At 32.2% G+C, this 20,484-nt stretch overlaps 1 protein-coding gene across 1 annotated transcript in view; it reads left to right on the forward strand.

The window, feature by feature from the left end:
* The window catches only part of LOC144443302 (sodium/calcium exchanger 1-like), an 81,638-nt gene that overhangs the window by 16,114 nt on the left and 45,040 nt on the right, over window positions 1-20,484 (forward strand). Inside the window, exon 3 of the mRNA XM_078132741.1 lies at window positions 18,560-18,660. Within this exon, the coding sequence (XP_077988867.1) occupies window positions 18,560-18,660 (101 nt within the window). The remainder of the gene's footprint in view (window positions 1-18,559; window positions 18,661-20,484) is intronic.

Below are 20,484 nucleotides of genomic sequence, written 5' to 3' on the forward strand. Positions count from 1 at the left end.
TTGACCTAGTAGTGACTGTTCATCTTGTTGCTAACACGCACATATAACATTTCTAATATCGTAACCCAAGAATTATATGACCTGTACGTTATGTTTCACTTGTCTCGTTGAACTACAGGATTGTTCGCTTGCTTTATTGCTACAAAAATGTAAATTTCAGGTAATATGTAATTCCAGGATGTGTAATGCTATATATTCCACATTACTCCACAGTAATGGATTCTATACAGTTGTAAACCCGAGTGGAAAAAACATGAGCTACATTATTTTATTTTACAAATTTCATTTAGATAATGTACAACATATGTATTTAAGTGTGTCATATATTATTTTTAATTAATACCCCAATACATGTAAAACATGTCCCTGAAAAATTTCAACTTCTTTAATTTATGCAGTTCAAATAATTTCATAAGATTTGTCAAACAAACACATTATAGGATTATAACATCAATGCATAAAATCACAAAATATTGATTTTTTTCCAGTAAATTAAAAAGGTCTCATTATGTATTTCCTGGCTTAGCTCAGGAAAATTCGAGTTGATCAATGGGACTAATTTCATTCCAAGTCAAAAGTTGAGTACATTGAGAAAATCTTTATGTCAAAAGTATTAATTAAAGAAACAAAGGAGAAAATAATAGTGACCACAGAACCAATGACACAGGCATATGTTGTTGTGACATAGAACCACAGAACCAATGACATAGACATGTGTTGTTGTAACATAGAACCACAGAATGTTGTGACATAGAACCACAGAACCAATGACACAGGCATATGTTGTTGTGACATAGAACCACAGAACCAATGACATAGACATATGTTGTTGTGCATAGAAATATCAGAAAATAAAACCTGTATTTGCTGTTTGAATGTATACAACCTGATTTGCATGACTTAACTTTTTTATCACTGAAAGCCATAATGTCATGGATGGTGATAGCAACCTTTAACTACCTTATTCATACATTTTACTGAGTCAGAATGTGTTGCTATTGCCCCTTGAGAATTTCCAGTGTTCCTGGAAAGAGCATAAATGTGCATATACTATCCCATGGCTATGTTAATGTAGATACTGATGCAATGTTGCTAGGCAACCAGGTGATTAGTGGAACTCTTCATCCCTTGAGTGTTGGATGTTCCATCACAGTCTAGATATACATTATAATGCATCATGTATCATGTGGTACTTGTAGCTGTACACAAGCCATGCAGCTATCAGTGTTTAAGATAGTTACTATGGACTTTAGTCAGATTAGTTTGTTTATGGGTAAGTTTATGTGGTTGTTATCAAGTACTAGTTAATAGGAGTTTAAATGAGTTGTACAACACCAACACCACAGGAAGGGTATTATTTTAACTTAAGTAATACACAATCAAATACTTGAAATTAAGATATAGGTAATAAAAATGTGTTATTTCAAAAATTTACATGGCAGTGTCATATTTAGTCAGTGTCAATTCATTGCTGCTGTGGTAGTGTTGAACATCAGTCATTCACTATGAATTTCAGTGTACAGTAGCGTTATAATCTATGTGTTAAAAATACTACTAAAATAAAGAAGGTCTGCATTTACAGGTATAGTACATGATTCTGGTAGCAGCTAGGTCATTGTTTTTTCTCTGTATTTGTTTGACACCTCATCCCAAACAGTTGTGATGTTTTTGTTACAGCAGTGAAATGGTGATCATATAGTAGGCATCTACTTGAGGGACAAGAATGCCTCTGGTTATTGTGCCTGAAATGTAGTAATTAAATTCACATAGATCTAACAAGGGAAGTCAGGGACAATATGGAAAAGACGTCATGAAATGAAAATATTGCGATAGTATATTTGCTTTCCAAAGTCTCTGCTACAAGACATTGTATCTGTTGCTAATTTCAGTAATTAAGATTGATTGTTGATCTGTTTTTCTTGAAAACATCTCATTTATAAATCTCCATGACCACCAAATTAAACCCTCTAAGGTTTTCCTTGTTTGTTGTCCCAAAATAGAAGCTGATAAGATCAATGTCATTATGTAACCACAACAGATTGACATATTACGATGTGTTGAACAGTACTAGGTGTATATGCAGTCACCCATGTGTTTGAACCATTAGGCAGTGCATATTGTACCTAATTGTGCTGTCTTTTACTTGAACTGAGTACCACCCAGCAGTCAACTAAGTAGACCATATTAGATGCACACCTGGGGATGTACATGTATAAAGCATGCAATATGTCACCCATATTAGATGAGCACTATGGTGTATAGACAATACATACGATTTCAATGTGTTTTGACAAAATCTATCCTTCCTTGGGAATTTCTCTTTAAGAAGAAGATGGAAATTTAAGATTTGAAATTCAACAGTGTTTCACCTCAAGTACAATATCGTAAATGACTGTCTTCGCCATAAAAAAACAACCTTATCCTACCATATTGTTTTCTGTACATGATCAGAAAAATGCCCCTGGCTTGTGAGAAGACTTACTTGTAAGTAGCTTTCAAACAGGGGACCTGGTGATACTGGAGCAAAATATCGATGCCTATATATTGTAGTGATTTTGAATGCAAGCCACTCGACTTTAGTAAAAATATAGATTTCTGAGTATACCTATTATCATTCATATTTTAATACCACAATACATCATCCTTGTACAATATTAAAGCGACTATTTAGTGAACAAACCTGCATTGAGTTTTTGTCATCATCATGGCGTGTTTCAATTACAGAAAGTCCCTGTAGATCTGTTATCAATTACTTTATCCTTATTTAACCTGAGTCTCCTGCTGGTCATAGTATTGACCTTGTACTTGGATTGGTATACATGTAGTGATATTTAGTGCCAAAATTAAAGTTCATGATCAAATCTAAAATTCTTACTTTTTTATTTACTTACTTGTTTTTGTTGCCTTTATTTTTTTTTAAAAGTTTAATTTACATGTAAGTATAAGTAACTAAACTAAAGTTGAACGTTAACAAAAATCTCACAAGTTGTTATTTTGTTGTTATTTTCAAGGAAAATGTAGTTTTTATTGTGACCTTTGACTCAGCAAGTGTGTCCTGTGATTGGTTAACAAATGAACAAGTTATCCTCTGATTGGCTGACTGATGCACAATCATTTAAACTTTGAGATGTCACAAATTTGACAAAATATATCACAAAGTATTGTTATTTTTTATATAGTTTATCACCATAGCAACTAAAATGATGTAGACTTGAGTTCATCTGTAAGTTTTTCATAGTAGTTTTTAGCCTGTCAATCATTTTTGTAGAATGAAATGATGATGACACAATATTTTCAGTTTTTCCGACATATTGCCCCCTGCATAAATACTCTGTTGTATTTTATAGCTGAGTTTTAGCATGCTGAGCACATTCTAAATCCATCTATTATTTAGCATATTGTTCACCAAACATTGAGTCGTTAAATTTATTACTGGATCACTTCACACTGTCATGTTTATGTACAACTGCAGTATGTTTTGTGTCAGCCTGCCTGGCGTCTTGTCATAAAAAACACATCAAGAGAGCTGTAGTATATTTGTATCAGTATTTGTCACGTAGAGAAAAGATTGATCACCATGGAAACTTTGTCACAAGAAGTTTCAGTTCACAGAGTTGTATGAAAGTTCAGAGTGGTATCTAAGCAACAATTACATCCAGCCAGGATTCGGTAATATCCAAGAGTTGCCATGGTAACATCATTGATCTTTCAGTCCGGTCAAGGCAATTTTGGATTAATTCTTCCAGAAATAAGAAGTATGGTATATGTGGAAGAATTAGGACTTACAAAAATCTAGTGGATTGTAACATAACCATGAACGATAAAATATGCATTCTATATTCAAGATAACTTTTACATCACATGTAGATCAAGACACTGCACTGGAAGCAGCATTTTATGTACAAGGTATTAAACTGATCTGATTTTAATCATTTATCTTGAACAAATGTACAACCAAAGATGTCAAATTATGAAATTTGTACAATATTTCAAGAATTTGAAGCCAGATCTAAATTATTCATCTGCTACTGGTACGATAATTCAGATACTATAAAGTTGTCTTTAGTAGTGAATGCAACATATGTATGGCATCTCCATTTCGACCTTGACCTTCATCTTTGAGGTCAAATGCCAAAAAATTAACCTTATTGTATTTTCAAAATTGAAGTGTGGACAACAATCTTTTTGTGAAATCGGAAATGGTTAAGTTACATAAATATCTATGTGACGTATAGATCTTGACTTCGATCTCTGAGGTCAAAGTTGAAGGTCAAATCAATATTAAGGTGTTACAAATGACATGTTATGGATGAGGTGATTCAGTGTACATCTCTTCTGTTATACCCAAGATTCAGCAATGTGACTGAAAAGACTAGAAAAGAAAAACAACCATAACAAAGAAATCTATGGTGAGCTATTGAACGACTAGAATGATTGATACAGTGAAGTAGCCTTGTACTAGTTTGGGTGCGTTCCAATGAAGTGTCACATCACTTTTCCCAAAACATTAAATCTATGTGGTTAGACCGCTAATTAGTGGACCCAGTGGGAAACTTCACTGTTATGTTAATTTCATTTCAACTAGCAAGAATATTACTAAGAATTTATATTAATTGACGATTTTTCTATTTTTCTGACCTGTCAATGTTTGCTTGTAAGCTTCAGAATATATCACTTTGTCAGTGACAATAGTTAGATCGGTCTATTGACGTATGAACACATGTTTGTTTTTTCAGAATCCCAGAGCAGCGATCAGAATGCTCTTTGTGTGTATTGAAATGTGTAGTGTATAGCCGTAGTCCTTTCACACAATTTACAGTGAGACGATTTTCGGGGTCGTAAGACCCATTGTCCCACACTTTGTGTTGACAGAATCACCTGAAAAGGTGTGCCAATGCATTTCATTAAAGCACATTTCACTGATAACCATTGTAATGTTGGAGTACTACTGTTGGTTTGAATGTTATATTCTTCCTTTTGTTAAAACCGATTGCATTCACTTGGTAGACAATCATACAAAGAGAGATGTCTGTGGTGTCATATTTTAGTGGTTATCTGAGCTAAGGTGACATGTTTTCTTGAACTAAGAAGCTTTCAAAAAGACAACATCAATGGGTTTATAGATAATTGATGAAAAATGATGTCATGACTTGAGTTTATAGATTATGTACATGTCTATTGGGGGGTTTACCTGATTAATGTAGTGTAACGTATTTGCCAAGAAGCAAGAGACAGTTTGTGTAATCTGTAGTAGTAGCGAGATATGTTGTTAAAGCTCAAGGGCTGTGCACTCTACATCTTCCAGTGCACTTATGTTTTGGAATGTTTACAGACAACAGTTTGACTCTAAAATTTTAAATTCTTGTGTTTCCTCGAGCATCATGTGCAATCCCAAAGTATATCACAGTTTGATCTGTTTTCTTGAAGCGATTTGCTTCTCTTTTTGTCCCTCGTTGCTTTAATCTCCATTGTGGACAGACCTCCAGACAAGAACATCTAACTTTAAACCACAAGAAGTGTATAACACTAACCTATAGCAAAGAAGTTTTTTTGTGAGACATATTACATCACAACAATTGAAAAATAAGATGAGCTGTTGAATTACCTGGGAACAATTATATAAACTGCAGATTAAATTAAGTCCAGTTTATAAAGACACTATGTAGATAGGGTCCAAGGTGACAATAATGACTACGATATAAATTATACATGTTAAATACATACCAGATAATCTATCAGTGTGATAGAATGAGTTATAAGTTATTGTCAACAACAAAAGACTGAGTGACAGTAAAGTTGTAGGGTTGGTTTCTTCCCAAGGTTAGCTTGTGAGGATTGTGAGTACTAGAAGTTGAGATAGAAGTATTGTATGTGATATCACAGCCTTTTTAAAACAACAAGTGTGTATAGATGGATGGCTAAATGGACATACTTAGTTCTAGCTAACAAAGAATATAGTCAAGGACATTGTCAAAATTAGATTGCCCTTTCACACATCTTGACCTTTGTCAACCATTTAAAAGAGAAATCGAACAATACATATTGTTTTTCACTTGTCCTCATTAAAAATAACTTGAGCTAAAGTTGCATCCGGGCAGAAAAGTATACAGTAATGTATAATGTGGGCTGTATAAACAAAATTGCAAAAATACCAAAAAATACTACTCTTATTTCTGGTCATGTTATCCTTGAAATATTTTGAATTTATGAATTTATTTTGTCAAAACTAAAAGATGTTCATCGTTTTTACATGCTGAAATGTAGTGATAATTGGTATTATTTCATCAGTATATAGTTTAACAATACCCTTGCCTCTAAATTGGTATTTTTGAACATGGCCTGCTCTAGTGCATCCTGTTGCCATGGCAACACAATGAAATTGCTAATCTGGTATTTCATTGTAGATTGATTGGTTTTTATCTGATATGGTATGAGACTTGAATTCAACACCTATTGATCAAATTAGGTTTGATGTAGAGTCTGTAATTGAAATTAGTTTTCATCAATTAAGTGTCATCACTTTTATTATATATAGAGTTCAAATTCAAGAATATAATCCTGTTCTGATTATTCAGTGGATGCAAATAATTCTATGGACCTAGAACGATAGTGCCATCTAAGGGTATATCACACTGTGCACATGTTTATAATGGACAATCACAAATGGCTGAAAACGGACATATTATATTGTATAAACTATACAATATTATAGCATCATATTTGTTGCGTTTTAAAATTTTGTTGAGAAAATATGGTTAACCTACCACTTTCCATATCTTATTACATTATTTTGTCATTATTTTGATTAGCTGTAAGGAGAAAGTTTTGCAGTGTGATTTGCTCTAAGCCGAATTATATTTTATTAGTAGCTATGCACCGATTGGCTGGGGTGCAGAATAGGTTCTTTGTTACTAGTGTTCTGATTGGCTGTCATTCTTGCAAAGCAGACCTTATTTTTCTTCTGAGACATTGAAAAATCAAGATGGTGCAGTGTGTCTTGGACAGTGCCATAAAAGAGGCTCTGGTTTGCAAAAATATTGGCAGAATATGTGAATTGTTTATCAGTAGCTACATTCTGATTGGCTGTCAGCAGATTATAGTCTTACTGATTGGCTGATACAAAATAAAGTCTTACTATCATCTGATTGGTTGAATGCATAACAGGGCATTATCATTTTCGGATTGGCTGCTTTATAGTACAGACATCCAGATGGTAACTGCATGTGCCTAAGTTGTACATGTATTGACAGAGTTCATATTTACACAAGGAGTTGTCCTTAATTGACATGAAAATATCTGTAAATTGGCAGTGAACTTCATACTGGGACACTGTTTGATGTCTACAGGGTTCAAACTAAAGTAAATGACAAGGTGATACATTATATTGGTTTGTGTACTCTGAGAACAGTTCTTTGGAAACTACAAATTTAAAAATAATTGTAAATAATAGTATCGATGGCCATTCATGTATATCAGCCATCTCAATCATAATATGGTACAGACTTCACTGATGCAGTGTAATGTTGATGTATAGACCCTTTAAAAACCCTGGAAATTTCACATGAAAATTCATCTCTTTGGAGAAATCTTACAGTATGATAGTAATCTGTATGCTAGGTAATATTATGCCAAAGTGTTCCACATAATGATGTTTTAAAATTTCTAACAAAATGAATCTTCTCCAGGCGTTTTCAGTGTAAACAATCCATTTGAGTTAGGAAGACTCCAGAAGTGCTGTTACGTTAGACATTAATCAGAAAATAAGAATCCAAAATGATGAAGTCAGTAATTTGATGAACTTGTAGGTTAATAATATCTATAGGGATGAAGATAAAGATTCAACTGGCTCAGGTGTACAATAACCTCACAGATAGATTTCAGAAAACTGAGTCTGTTACACATACTGCAAAGCGATGAATTTTAACTACAACTGTGTGACTATAATTGTGTGTCTAGGAAAGGCTGAAATGCTGGCTTTAGTCAAAATGATCACTCTGGAGGGCTAGCTGTCGGATTTTGATTATGGTGTGAATATTACGTGTTAAAGGCAGTAGTTTCCCTTTTCCATTTTATTGTCAAGTGGGCATCACATTTCTATGGAGATTGGCTGGTTGTCATAGCAACATGATGCAACAAACCGATAATGTTCTCATTAGTACAGAATGGAAGCAGTAATTGCAAAATGTTGACATGGCTGCCAGTTGTACAGGAAGTCTCATTAGAATGTTGTGTTGGCATGGCCGACCCTTCTCTGTTTAGGTTTTCTATACCATAAATACTTACTGTCAACCCTTTCTTTTTAGACTTTTTATACTATTAACAATTCGCCTATAAACAGTCTTGCTTTATAAAAGACTTCCTAGCCTCTCAACAATTCTATTATCACCAAACAGTTCAAACTATTACCACGATCAGTGTTTATCAATGTTAGTAACCGTTTCCACCTTTTTTTTTGTTAAATCAGAGTTTGTAGCCAAAGTTTGTTAGTGTGAAGCGATAGCTTAGCAAGAGGCTAAATGTTGATTCATTTTTCATTTTAAGCATAACTGTATTCATAGAGAACAAATTATGAAAATTGGCAACAGGTAATATGAAGTGAAATTATTTTGGATGTATAAACTTTCAGTGAACATTGTCAGTTCATCCAAGATAACAACTCTTAATGAATTGAAATATTTTTTGAATTAAAAATATCTGTAAAATATTCCCTGAAATGATAATAAGTGGTTTTTTTATTGTTTCATGTTGACCTCATAGTGGATTTCTTTTCTAGTTAGTTAAAATGTTAATTTCTGAAAACAATCAGCAAAATATTTTAACTGTTGCTAAATCATTCTTCTACTCAATTTTTAACCTAATTTGAAAGTTCACTGTCATAGAAATTAACTGTTCCTGAGTAGAAGTAATATATAATTTGGTAGAAGTTAAAGAAAAAAAAGATTTGTCGAAAATTGTAATTTGGTTGAACTACACAGTAGACTTTAACTTGGTTGAACTTTCAACACTGCATAAAATGAGTGGAATAGGCCCAGCACCATTTTTTATTTCTATTTTTATGATAATTTTAACGACACTTCATTGGGATGATTTATGTCAGATAAAACAGACACATCTCCACAAGATGTTTGTTTGGTATTTATTATCTCTAATTAATTAGTCATACTCACAATATTTTTGCTATGATGTATACTATGATAAGGCTCATCTCAGATCAATTTCACTTTCTAAAAGAAGGGGAAATATACTGACAAAGGGGATGACAGAAAGCTGGTCAAGTTTTCATATTGTTGCTTTTGAATATCATAAAACCATTGTTTTGGAGATTAAAAGCTTAATAAAATTGTAGTGGTTTGCAGCTTAAAGTCTGCAACAGCTGTGTGTAATGGGGTAGTCCTCATAAAGTACACATTAAATAGCTTAATATGTGTTATCATTAAATGGACTAACACTGTATTGTCTTAGTCTTCTGGTACATCAATCGTGCTGGAAGATATCACTTTAACATACAAATCAATGAACAGGGCACACAACTGCGCTGAAATCAATTTTGTTGAATAATTGCTATGTAGAAAGCAATTTCTGCTGTAATTGAGTATGAAAAACAGCCAGAATGTCGATCTGTCTAGAGAGTGTTGGCACCATAGCTGGAATGGCAATCCGTCTAGAAAGTGTTGGCACCATAGCTGGAATGTCAATCTATCTAAAAAGTAATGCCACCATAAATTCTAAAATGTAATGGCACCATAGTCAGAATTTCAATCCTTCTAAAAAAGTAATGGTACCATAGCCGGAATGTGAATCCTTCTAAAAAGTAATGGCAGCACAGCTGAAATGTCAATTCATCTAAAATTAGTAATAGTACCATAGTTGGAATTTTAATCTGTCTAAAAAGTAATGGCACCACAGCAAAAATGCAAAAAATACCAATAGTGCTTAAATGTATAATTGTAGTTTTTAACTACTAGTAGTAGCTCATAAAGTGTGTACATTAACGATGGCACTGTAAGAGTATTTAACAGCAATTGAATTCAACAGGTGGTTATAATGTACACTAGTAAAAGAACCTGTTATTAACATACCAGTCTGCAAATAATTTTTAAGATCTCTTTAAAAAAAATTACATCATACTTTTATACCAATTATTTTAAAATGATTTATTGATTTGGACACAACTGTTAAATGTCTTTAAATTTAACCATATAACTGAATTTTAATTACAGACAACACTTTGGTGTTACCCAGCTATTCCCTGTAACACCTTCCCTATAAAACAAGTGTACGTTTTATAGAATAGTAAACACATATGCAGCATACTGCCTTTTAATCCAAAGTTTTGGGAAAAGAAACAAATGAATTATAACGTAATATACAAAACGTTCTGAGCTGCCCTGACTATAGTTTCATTTAAACTATGATCTTTACAGAAGATTTAAGATTGGTGGAAAGTTTGTTGAAATTTGTTGATTTTAGCTGTCTTCACAAGTAAGTTTCGATATTCAGAGAGGTCCCAAAGTACACCTTTTGTGTATTTAATATATCAGAAGTAAGTCTTGGTATTCACAGAGGTCCCAATAGATGAATTACGTGGTCAATAACAATTATCTCGCTGGGTTATTGTTTATAAACACTATGTTGTATGCTAAGTTATTGACCAGGTAACAAGTCTTTGTCAGAATATTAGCAACCTATTGTCACTCTAGACAATTGCAATGGGTTTCCAAAGAATGGAGGGTTTTAGAAAGGCACACATAACTGTTACAGCAATTTGACTAGATAATAGACTCATCAAGTATTTTAATTGTATGGTGGAGATTAGATAAAAACTTGGACGATATTGTTAGGATGGAAGATCGACAGTTTAACTTGTCTGTTGGTGTAAATATGAAAATGGCCTGATTTTAAAGATCTCTATTTACATTTTGTAAAACAATAAGTGAATTTTAAAATTCTTGTGTTTAGTGAAAGCAATGAAAAAGTTCTACCATTTTACAAATAATTACTATACAATATCTACAAAATAAACATCTTTAGGTTGACCAAACAGAAATTCTACTTGGAAAGTGTATAGAAATAATACAACATGGCGGCCATATTGTTTTTCACAAAGCATTCTCTTGATTGTAAGCTTGCTGTTTGATTGGCTGGTAATTAAATTATACAATAAGGTAGAATGCTTTTACTGGCTATTTGAAATATGATTATATGCGTTTAGTTGAAATATTTTTTGTCGTAATTATTGTACTTTGTAGATTTAGAAAGAACCCATGTCATGAAAAGGATTTCTTAACCTAAATGTTCAATACTCTCTGTTTTTTATAGTGAGTAGCATGAATAATTCTTCTGTTTTTAAGATATTCAAGAATTTCTTAAGCAGGTTTGCATGTAATATTTCATTAGTGAGCATGGCAACATAAATAATGGTTTCATTAAAGTAAAAATAATTTTTTTTGTTTGGAAAATTCAAAATTGTTTTGAAGCAGGTATGCATGAAATGTTGTTTATTTGTATTTCCTCTGAACTAGGCATATTGTAATCAGTAGGTTGTGCTTGTGAAAGTCAATTTACAGACTACCTAGCCGACCATAACCAATATGACTGACATAATAGAGAATGGTTACATTTGGAGTATTGACGGAAGTATGAAGACATAGAATTGAAAGTTTGATAGGAAGTCTGCTTATTGGTTCTTTGTCTGTGGATGTGAAATATACACTTCTGATGTAATATATCAAATGCCATTGGACAGCTGTAGTGTTTTCCTTAATTCACTGTTTCTCTAATAGGTATTATTTTGAAATTTTAGTGTGAGGAACATATTGTCCTATCAATACACACAAGTGATACTGTTGATAAAAGGGTTGTCGGTGGCCGAGTGGTTAAACCACTTGCCTCTTACCATTGCGGTCGGCATTTGAACCCATTCAGGGTTTGATTAAGTTTACCACGTTGTCAGTAAGAAGAGCATCATTCAGTTTGACTCTACCGTACAATGCAGGTTTTCCCTGGGTACTCCGGTTTCCTTCTGCACAGACACTGAACCTTTCTCCTGTTATTGGACAATGCCTGTTGGACGGTTTATAAATAAAGAACAAATAAATATGGGTAGATTCAATGGCTGTGTATGTTCAGAGTTGAAGGAGTTTCGGTCTGACCAATGTGTGTATGTAGAAAATATTAAATTATTTTTTGCATTGAGAAAAGTTGTAACTTAAACCTCTTACCACATAGAAAAGTAGGTTTTTTTCACACTTGTAAACATATGATATGTTTAGTTTATACAGAGTTTAATGGCTTGATGGAAAAAATGTAAAATCATTGATTTTTTCTGTTTAAAAACTAACTTTAAAACTGTACTTATCTCAATATGAGGCCCTTTTTTTTGTATGTCGAATATATTAAAATAACGTTTGAGTCCTCCTCAAACGTTTGTTTATTTTTTAACCCAATTCGTGCCCCCTAACAACCATTATTGTTGTCTTTGTATCTAAGATACATGATGAAGGCTTGTGAAGGTAGTCAAAAAATGCTACAAAAGACACAGATAGATAGATAAAAAACTCCAAAATAACATCAAATTTTCACTTTACGGCTTACTGTGGTGTAAGAACTACGTTAACTGATAGAATCAGTAACATTACGCCCCTGTGATGTTTCTTATGCAGACAACAATACTGTGTTTGTTTGTGTAATGTTTTTGTAGTGTCATCGCCAGAGGAGGATACCATCAAGTTACAAATGCAATTACACAAAGACTGAAACGTTGGCCGCAAGGTATAGCTACGATTTTATGCAACATTTACTGTCAATTGTACACATTTTGGCTGGACTTTCTAGGATTTCATTTAGACATTTTACATTCAATTCTTTAAATGTATTTGAATTACATTGAAAAATGTAAAATTAAAAGATCTTGAAAATTGAGAATTGCAGTTGAAAAATCAAATGTTCACATGGACATTGTGTTTGTCAAGGAGAGTTACCTGCACAGTGATGGAATGAAAAATCTAGTAAATTTTAATAGATTGCCATTCTTTGTACTGTAATTTTGTAGGATAATACCTGGGAACTTGGGTAACTTTTACCATAGACAGTAGAGATAAAGTGTTGTCTTTTTTACCTATTTGCTACCATTAAAAAACACTTAAAATCTTCTGAAGAATTGCATGATTGACTTTTGAAGATTCTACCTGAAATATGTACGTTGTATGATTGAAAATAAACATCAGGTATATGGAAGCATTACAAATTCCATCTTGAGAATTGTAAGTGAAATTATGTTATTATAGTAATTAGATATATCACCATTATATTGTCAATTCTTACACGAAACACTATAATTGTCCTAGTAACAATTGAGAAATATATTGATTATCAAGTGGGATTTGTTACCATAGCAACCATGCAGAAAACAAACATTCATATAAGAAATAACAGCTGATTGAAGTGCATAATTACCATGACAGTATTGAGTTGGAACTTGAGAACAAGAGACTTATTCAGTGTTGTATTATAATGAAGAAGTTATTAATAATCTAAACGCAGAGAAGTTTTTTTGTTGTTGTTCACACATCGTTGGAAGTAATCATAATTAAGTGACACAGTTTAATAGGTTTTTAATTTCAATGGTGTGTGAGAGTCATAATTAGTTTGGATTATTTATTAAGGTCTGAATGACCTTTACGGTTGAATAGCTCTTTTTAAAATATTCATATCTCATATTGACATGACGATGCATGAGTTGAATTCTGGCTCAACTTGTACAACTCAAATGAACACTGTAGAGTTTAAAGTCCAGCATCCAAAATTATTTCAGTTTGTCTTTACTGACACTTTAAACACTTTAAACAATTAACTACCAGTTTGTAACAATCAACCCATTTCCAGCCATGTTTGATGTACAAAATTTACAAACATTTCAAAGCAAGCACTATACATTAAAACTATTTAGGAGTGTATTTTATAGTCAACATAGGCTTTTGGAAGTGGTTGATGGTTGAGAATACATAAAGAGGCATGAACCACAAAACTTGATTCCTTTTTCAATTTTTTTGCCAAACCAAAAATAATATCATAATGTAATTTTTCTATGAATGTGAATTAATACTTGGTGAGAGGTGAACTAGTTTCAAGATATGATTCTGGAATAGTTGTCAATTTAACGGAACAAAATAAAACCATGTAGGAAATCCCTAAACACATGTCAAGTGCACAGTATAAGTTCTTTACAAGATTTCAAAGTTAAATAAGTCACTAAGGTGCTATTCTATCACCCAAAGTTATAATGAAGTAGTACTTAATACAACTGTACTAAAGAGTGTATTTAGTCTGACTGGACTTTTCCTTGATATAAATTTATGTTCTAGAAAACCTTAATTTTAATTTCCTGCTCAAACAGGAAGGTTAGCTCATGAACCTTCTATTCCCAAAACAATGACCTCTTTTCAGTGACTCACCAAGTACCATCATAAACAAGTTGGCGTCTTGTCGACAATTTTGCTATCACGACCCTACTTTCACGAAAATAACTGTCTCATGAGAATGAAGTGAAGTAGCAGTTTTCACCGTTATGCAAGGATAAGCACTCCATACATTAATAGTGGGATGATTTTTTTCATAAAATGTAATTGTTATATTATTAGTATTAAAATGATGTCATGTCATTACTATAAGGCGTAAAAAAAATTGTGTGATTCCGATTACATTCAATTTTAAAATAGGTGGGGTAGGGAGATGTACTAGCTGCGACTGGAATGTTTTTTTTAACTCGTTTGTTAGACATAATGTCTTACTCATAATATCATACACACTGAACAGTATTGAATCACCTGTTGGTAAATGATTATATGTAGCTATACACAATAAATCTGATCAAATCGATTTTTTTTGAGTCTGCATCCTAAAATCTGTGGCCCCAGCACAACCTTAATTTCAACCTGTTGCTGTACTGTATTTATGAATAAAATCAACGGCTAATTAGCATATACAATGCGTATTTATTGGTATATTAAAGGGGTTACATGGATGAGGATTCAGTATCTATTTTGGATTTTTAATTTTTAAAACAATTTTTATCATGGCTTCCTACTTAAAAATTAATGTGAAACAAGGTAGACCAAATATGAGTTTGTAACTCAATACATTGCAAAAAACTATAAAAAAAAATGTATTCAAAGCCATTTATTAATCTTTTGAAATTTATTAAGTTACAAACAAAGACTTGGGATATTTTGTTTCACATTTATTTTTCAAGTAGGAAGCCACGATAACATTGTTTCATAAATTAAAAATGCAAAATAAATACTCAGTCCTCATCCATGTGACCACTTTAACAATTTTCAGTGAATATATTTATTATTGTTGTCAGATTGAAAAATGATACTCCAGTTTAATACAAGTGTAATAAGTACTGATCATGGACTCATGGTTATGAATTCAGAAATTTCATTTTCGTCCTATATCATTCCAACCATACACTTTCATTAACTTTCTTTCACTTTTATTGTGTTGTTGTTTTATATGTATTTGTAAAACAAGGTTTCCTAAAACAATGTGTTTATAGTACATGCTTTCATTCACCTACTTGTTTTACTAAAATGTACCAACCATACAATGACACATTTGTGTACAAGAACATTTAGTTTATATATACTGGTATATTATGAAACATAATATATGAATATTTAGTGCAGAATAGATATATCTATATGATATAAGAATATTGTACATAATAAAAAATAAAAAAAAATTATTATACATTTTTTTTTACTTTCTAATTCCACTAATTTACATAGTAATTGTTGTTGGATTTGACAAGTGATATTTTGATGAGGTTGCTGATTCTTTGTACTGTCAAACACCTGCACTCATACTGTAGTGTTAGTATTATCAGGTTGTCTATAGATGAATAAACATCTTCAATATCTACAATTCAAAAGATAAAACATTAGGTGTAATTGAGTGATGTACATCTTGTGGCTGCTTACTTTGGAATGGTGCCATGTTTCAGAAGTGAAAGTAATCCAGGGGCTAGCAGCAATAGACACCAACAGGAAGTCTGTCAGTTCTTACTTGTCTCATTGACAGAGTAGTGTACTGATATTGTGTTAGTTGTATGGACGCTGTATTGAAAGTGACTTGAACCCAAGACAAGAGTAGTTGCACAGACACTGTATTGAAAGTGACTTGAACCCAAGACAGAGTAGTTGCACAGACACTGTGTTGAAAGTGACTTGAACCCAAGACAGAGTAGTTTCACGGACACTGTATTGAAAGTGACTTGAACCCAAGACAGAGTAGTTGCACAGACACTGTATTGAAAGTGACTTGAACCCAAGACAGTAGTTGCACAGACACTGTTTTGAAAATGACATGAGTGGAATGAAAAGACAAGATCTACTTCAGTCTGTGAGAGTTTAATTAATTCTAAGTGACTTTGTGGATATGTTCTTATTACCCAAGACATCTACTTGAAAACTGCCAGTCAAACATACAGAAAATAGGACAGCTAGTTTATAACATCCCTTGAATATTGTAAATTTGTCTGTAGATTAAAAACTACATAGACTAGACTAATATCTTAAAAGCACTGTGGTGTATAGTTCATTTGAATGGCTGACGTCAACACTTGTATAAATAGCATTTTTACTATAAAAATACACTTCCTTTGAATTGAGACGTAAGATATTGTTTCCCGAACAAAACTGACTATGTATTGTTGAAGTAAAGATTATGGCATTCGTAGTCAAGTCTGTAGTTCTGTAAGCTTTAGAATCATGAATCAGTGTTACCAGCAACCATAGTTACACATGTTAAAGAATATAATAGTGAATAGCAGGAAATAGTCGTTATTAATTTTCACTTCAAGTGTAATTCAACGTGTCTCTTGTATACGTTAGTGTATTATTGTTTTGAACTATGGATGAATGTTTCTTACTTAGCAACGTGTAATAGCAAACGTGTTTTACATTCTCATCATTGTGCTGAGTATCTCACACTTGCTGCTCACTGTTGCTATGGTGATTGTGGCTTTGGGTTCTGGAAGTGGAACAGTTGGATATAATCATGTCTACAATTGTGTTTGAAAGTGACTTGAATTTGAGTCATTTTTTGCAAGGTTTTCTTTTCAAACAAAATCTAACAGGTTGTCATGGATTTGAGTAGAATTTCTTTGCTTTCTTTATCATCACGTACATTTCAACACCTCGTTGTCATGCTGCAAAATAGTGTTGAAATTTGAACATGTAAGTTTAATACAAACCCAATTTAAACATCAAGTAATTTGCCCACTTATGTTTTATGTCATCGTTAAAATCAGTTATTTTTGTTTTATGGAAGTGTGGGAATAAAATGTTAATAAAAACAGAGTTCAGTAACCTCAAAAGTCATCTTATTTTTCAAGACTGCCAATTTAGATTTTGAAAGTGACCTTGATGATATCCTGCGGATTCTAATATACGGACAGGATATTAAATCAGGTAGCGGATAGATTTATAGGTCAAATATACCACATTACCTGACCTCTACAATTTACACCTTTGTAAAAACATGTATATTTAATCATAGACACTCTCTATGATCTAATGAATACGTGGGCAATAATGATGAATGTCTGACCATAGACCCTCCACTGTCTATGGTCTGACCCCTACAATTCACAGCTTTGTAAAAACATGTTATAAGCATGTATATTTAATGACTAGGTAGGCAATAATGATGATTATCTGACCCCTAAAATTATACACTTGTGTACACCATGGATATTTAATGAATATAACAGCAGCTGGGCAATTATATAACCAAGGTTATCTGACCTCTAGAATTTAATACATTTGTGTATAAACATATGATAATGTGCATTCTATAGCAGGGCGATAATGAAGGGTATTTGACCTATGAAACTATACACACTTGTGTATTAACACCATGGAAATAAGTGTACACTTCATTCTAGTAGCAGGACAATAATGAATTTTATCTTACACTTAGAATATATACCAGATATTAACACTATGGAAATTTAATGAATAAGTGGGCAATATGAAGATTATCTTACTCCTAGATATATAACAACCTGTGCAAAACCATGGTATTTTAAAGGTATATGTATATGATGTAATATTGCAGGGCAATAATTAAGGTTATCCGACCTAGAAAACTACAAATGTGTTAACACAATGGAAATGTAGTGTAAGGCGATAATTACGATTATCTGAATATCTACACCATGTAATACCATGGACTAGATTCTATACCAGGATGATAATTAGTTGCAGAATTCTTTTTTCACTTTTGCATTTTTCCAGTTAATAATTGAAGAAAATTCACGGGAAAATGTTAGAGAATATTTAGTCATTTTATTTGGAGTGAAAGTAAATTCACCTGCATTACTTGCTATGTCACATTAGAAAAATTAGTTATTTTTATGTGTCTTTCTTTTGAGTTCAAATGTCTGTATCTATTGAAATCGTCTTTATGTCTATTGTGTTATATGAAAAAATATGATGTTGTATGCTTTGTTATCAGAGGACAGAATCACTTACACCTTTTTTTTTGTCAACAGAATGTGCGCATTGTCAACGGAGGTGCTCGTCCCCGTGCAAGTGTGTTCCACGGTCCTTCAAAAGAACTTGCAACATTAGAAGCAGAAAAACAATATGCAAGGTGGGTTGATATTAAATCGTTCTGTCTTTTTTGTTTAAAAATTAGAAATATTGTGTAATTTACATAGAAAAGGAATGTAATTATAATTAAAAAATAACAATAATTTTATTTTGATACAATAGGCCACTGACCTTAAGGTATACAATACAAAATTGAAATTAAATACAAAATTGAAATTAAATATTTTATACTAAAAAAATTAATTATTTATTATTATTATCAAATTATATGTATGTTTGAATTGCATCTACTGTTCTCCATCATAAAAGGGAACAGATAATCTTTCTGTTTTCACCTATAAAATTGAAAGGCTTAGATATTTTAAAATCATCAAGTTGATAATATTAGCACCTTCTGTTGGACACAGTAAAAATAAGACGCATTTGAAATTCAGAGTAAATGTCAACTATAGACACACAGATTATTTGTTCTTGGAACTGTAATTCTTTCTTCAAAGTGGTAATTAGAAGTACTGTTTGTGAAGAAAAGGGCTGAAAATTTAGAGTTGAAAGTTTGCTCAAATCTAGTTATTTGATGTCATGTCATAAATTTAATTTTTAGTCCAATATCAAAGGGATAATTAGAAACTAATATATCAACTAGTTTTATTTTCATAAAATAATACTTGCTATATGTATATTATTACTATATGCTTATTTCTGATGGGATGAGAAGAAAAACAAATATTTGTTTTGCTATTCATGTATTTATACAAGGAAATAGCAGTTGTGAAGATATAGTAAAATATAGAAACAAGTCTTTTGATCTGCTGAATATTAATGCAATCAATTTGGAAGGTTTAGAATTCTTTCATTCTTGATAACTCAGTATTTTCCAAGAAATATTTGTAGAAATATCAAATGAATATTTAAACGGCAACAAGAGCGTTATCTTTTTTCTGTATCGCTGTTTGAAAGGACTACATAAAGATTTAATTAGACTTTCTGTAAAAGCAGATTGGATTGATATCTTGGGTACACACATGAGTGGTCATTAAACAAATGAGCCTTCCTATCGATGTAGATGGTCAAAGCTAGTCTCTACATGAATACATTGAAACTCTTTCACTATACTCAAGCGGCATATTCAAAATACAATTCATGGTTTTATTAGTGAAAGCTTTTCATACAGTAGATGCATTGACTTAGTATCCATTTGTGGAGACTTTTAGAAAATCACTGAATAGTGCAAATTTAATTTCAGGAAGTCTGGATCACGTTTTACACAAACATTTTCTCAGCTTACCCTTACTTGGTTTCAATGGTAATCACAAACACTTGGATGAAGATATTAGACTGTGTATTAAAGTCACTCAGGGAATTTCAAAATGTATTGAAACATTTTCTTTGTGGCTACTTTCCTGCAATGGAAATATGAGATTTGATTTATCTAATTTGTGACTTAAAATTACGAGTATACCCACCTGATCAGTTTTGCATTGTGTTGTCAACAAAACTTTAAATCAAGAGCCTGCTTAAGGGGGTTTTGATTACTTTCTTGAAGAATTGACAGTCATATTAAAATAAATATAATTTGATTATTGAAACTTAGACATGTTAAGGGGCTGTATAAATGTATATCCATGCTTCTGTGTGATATAATACAGAGTACCACATAATTTAACCATTTCAAACATTTTAAGCTGCTTGACTGAGCTGAGTAAATTTACCAGTGGGGTTTCAATTTCGTGTTTTTCATGTTAGTAGAATAAAACGTTCTTTAACATGGATATGAAAATAAAGAAACAAGGAATGATTCAGCATTCATTATTTTAGAATGTTATTTTTATTTATTTAGGGTATTTTTACAGTCCTGTCCAGATTG

Source organism: Glandiceps talaboti, chromosome 12 (assembly GCF_964340395.1).
Source record: "Glandiceps talaboti chromosome 12, keGlaTala1.1, whole genome shotgun sequence".
Classification (NCBI taxonomy): Eukaryota; Metazoa; Hemichordata; class Enteropneusta; family Spengelidae; genus Glandiceps; species Glandiceps talaboti.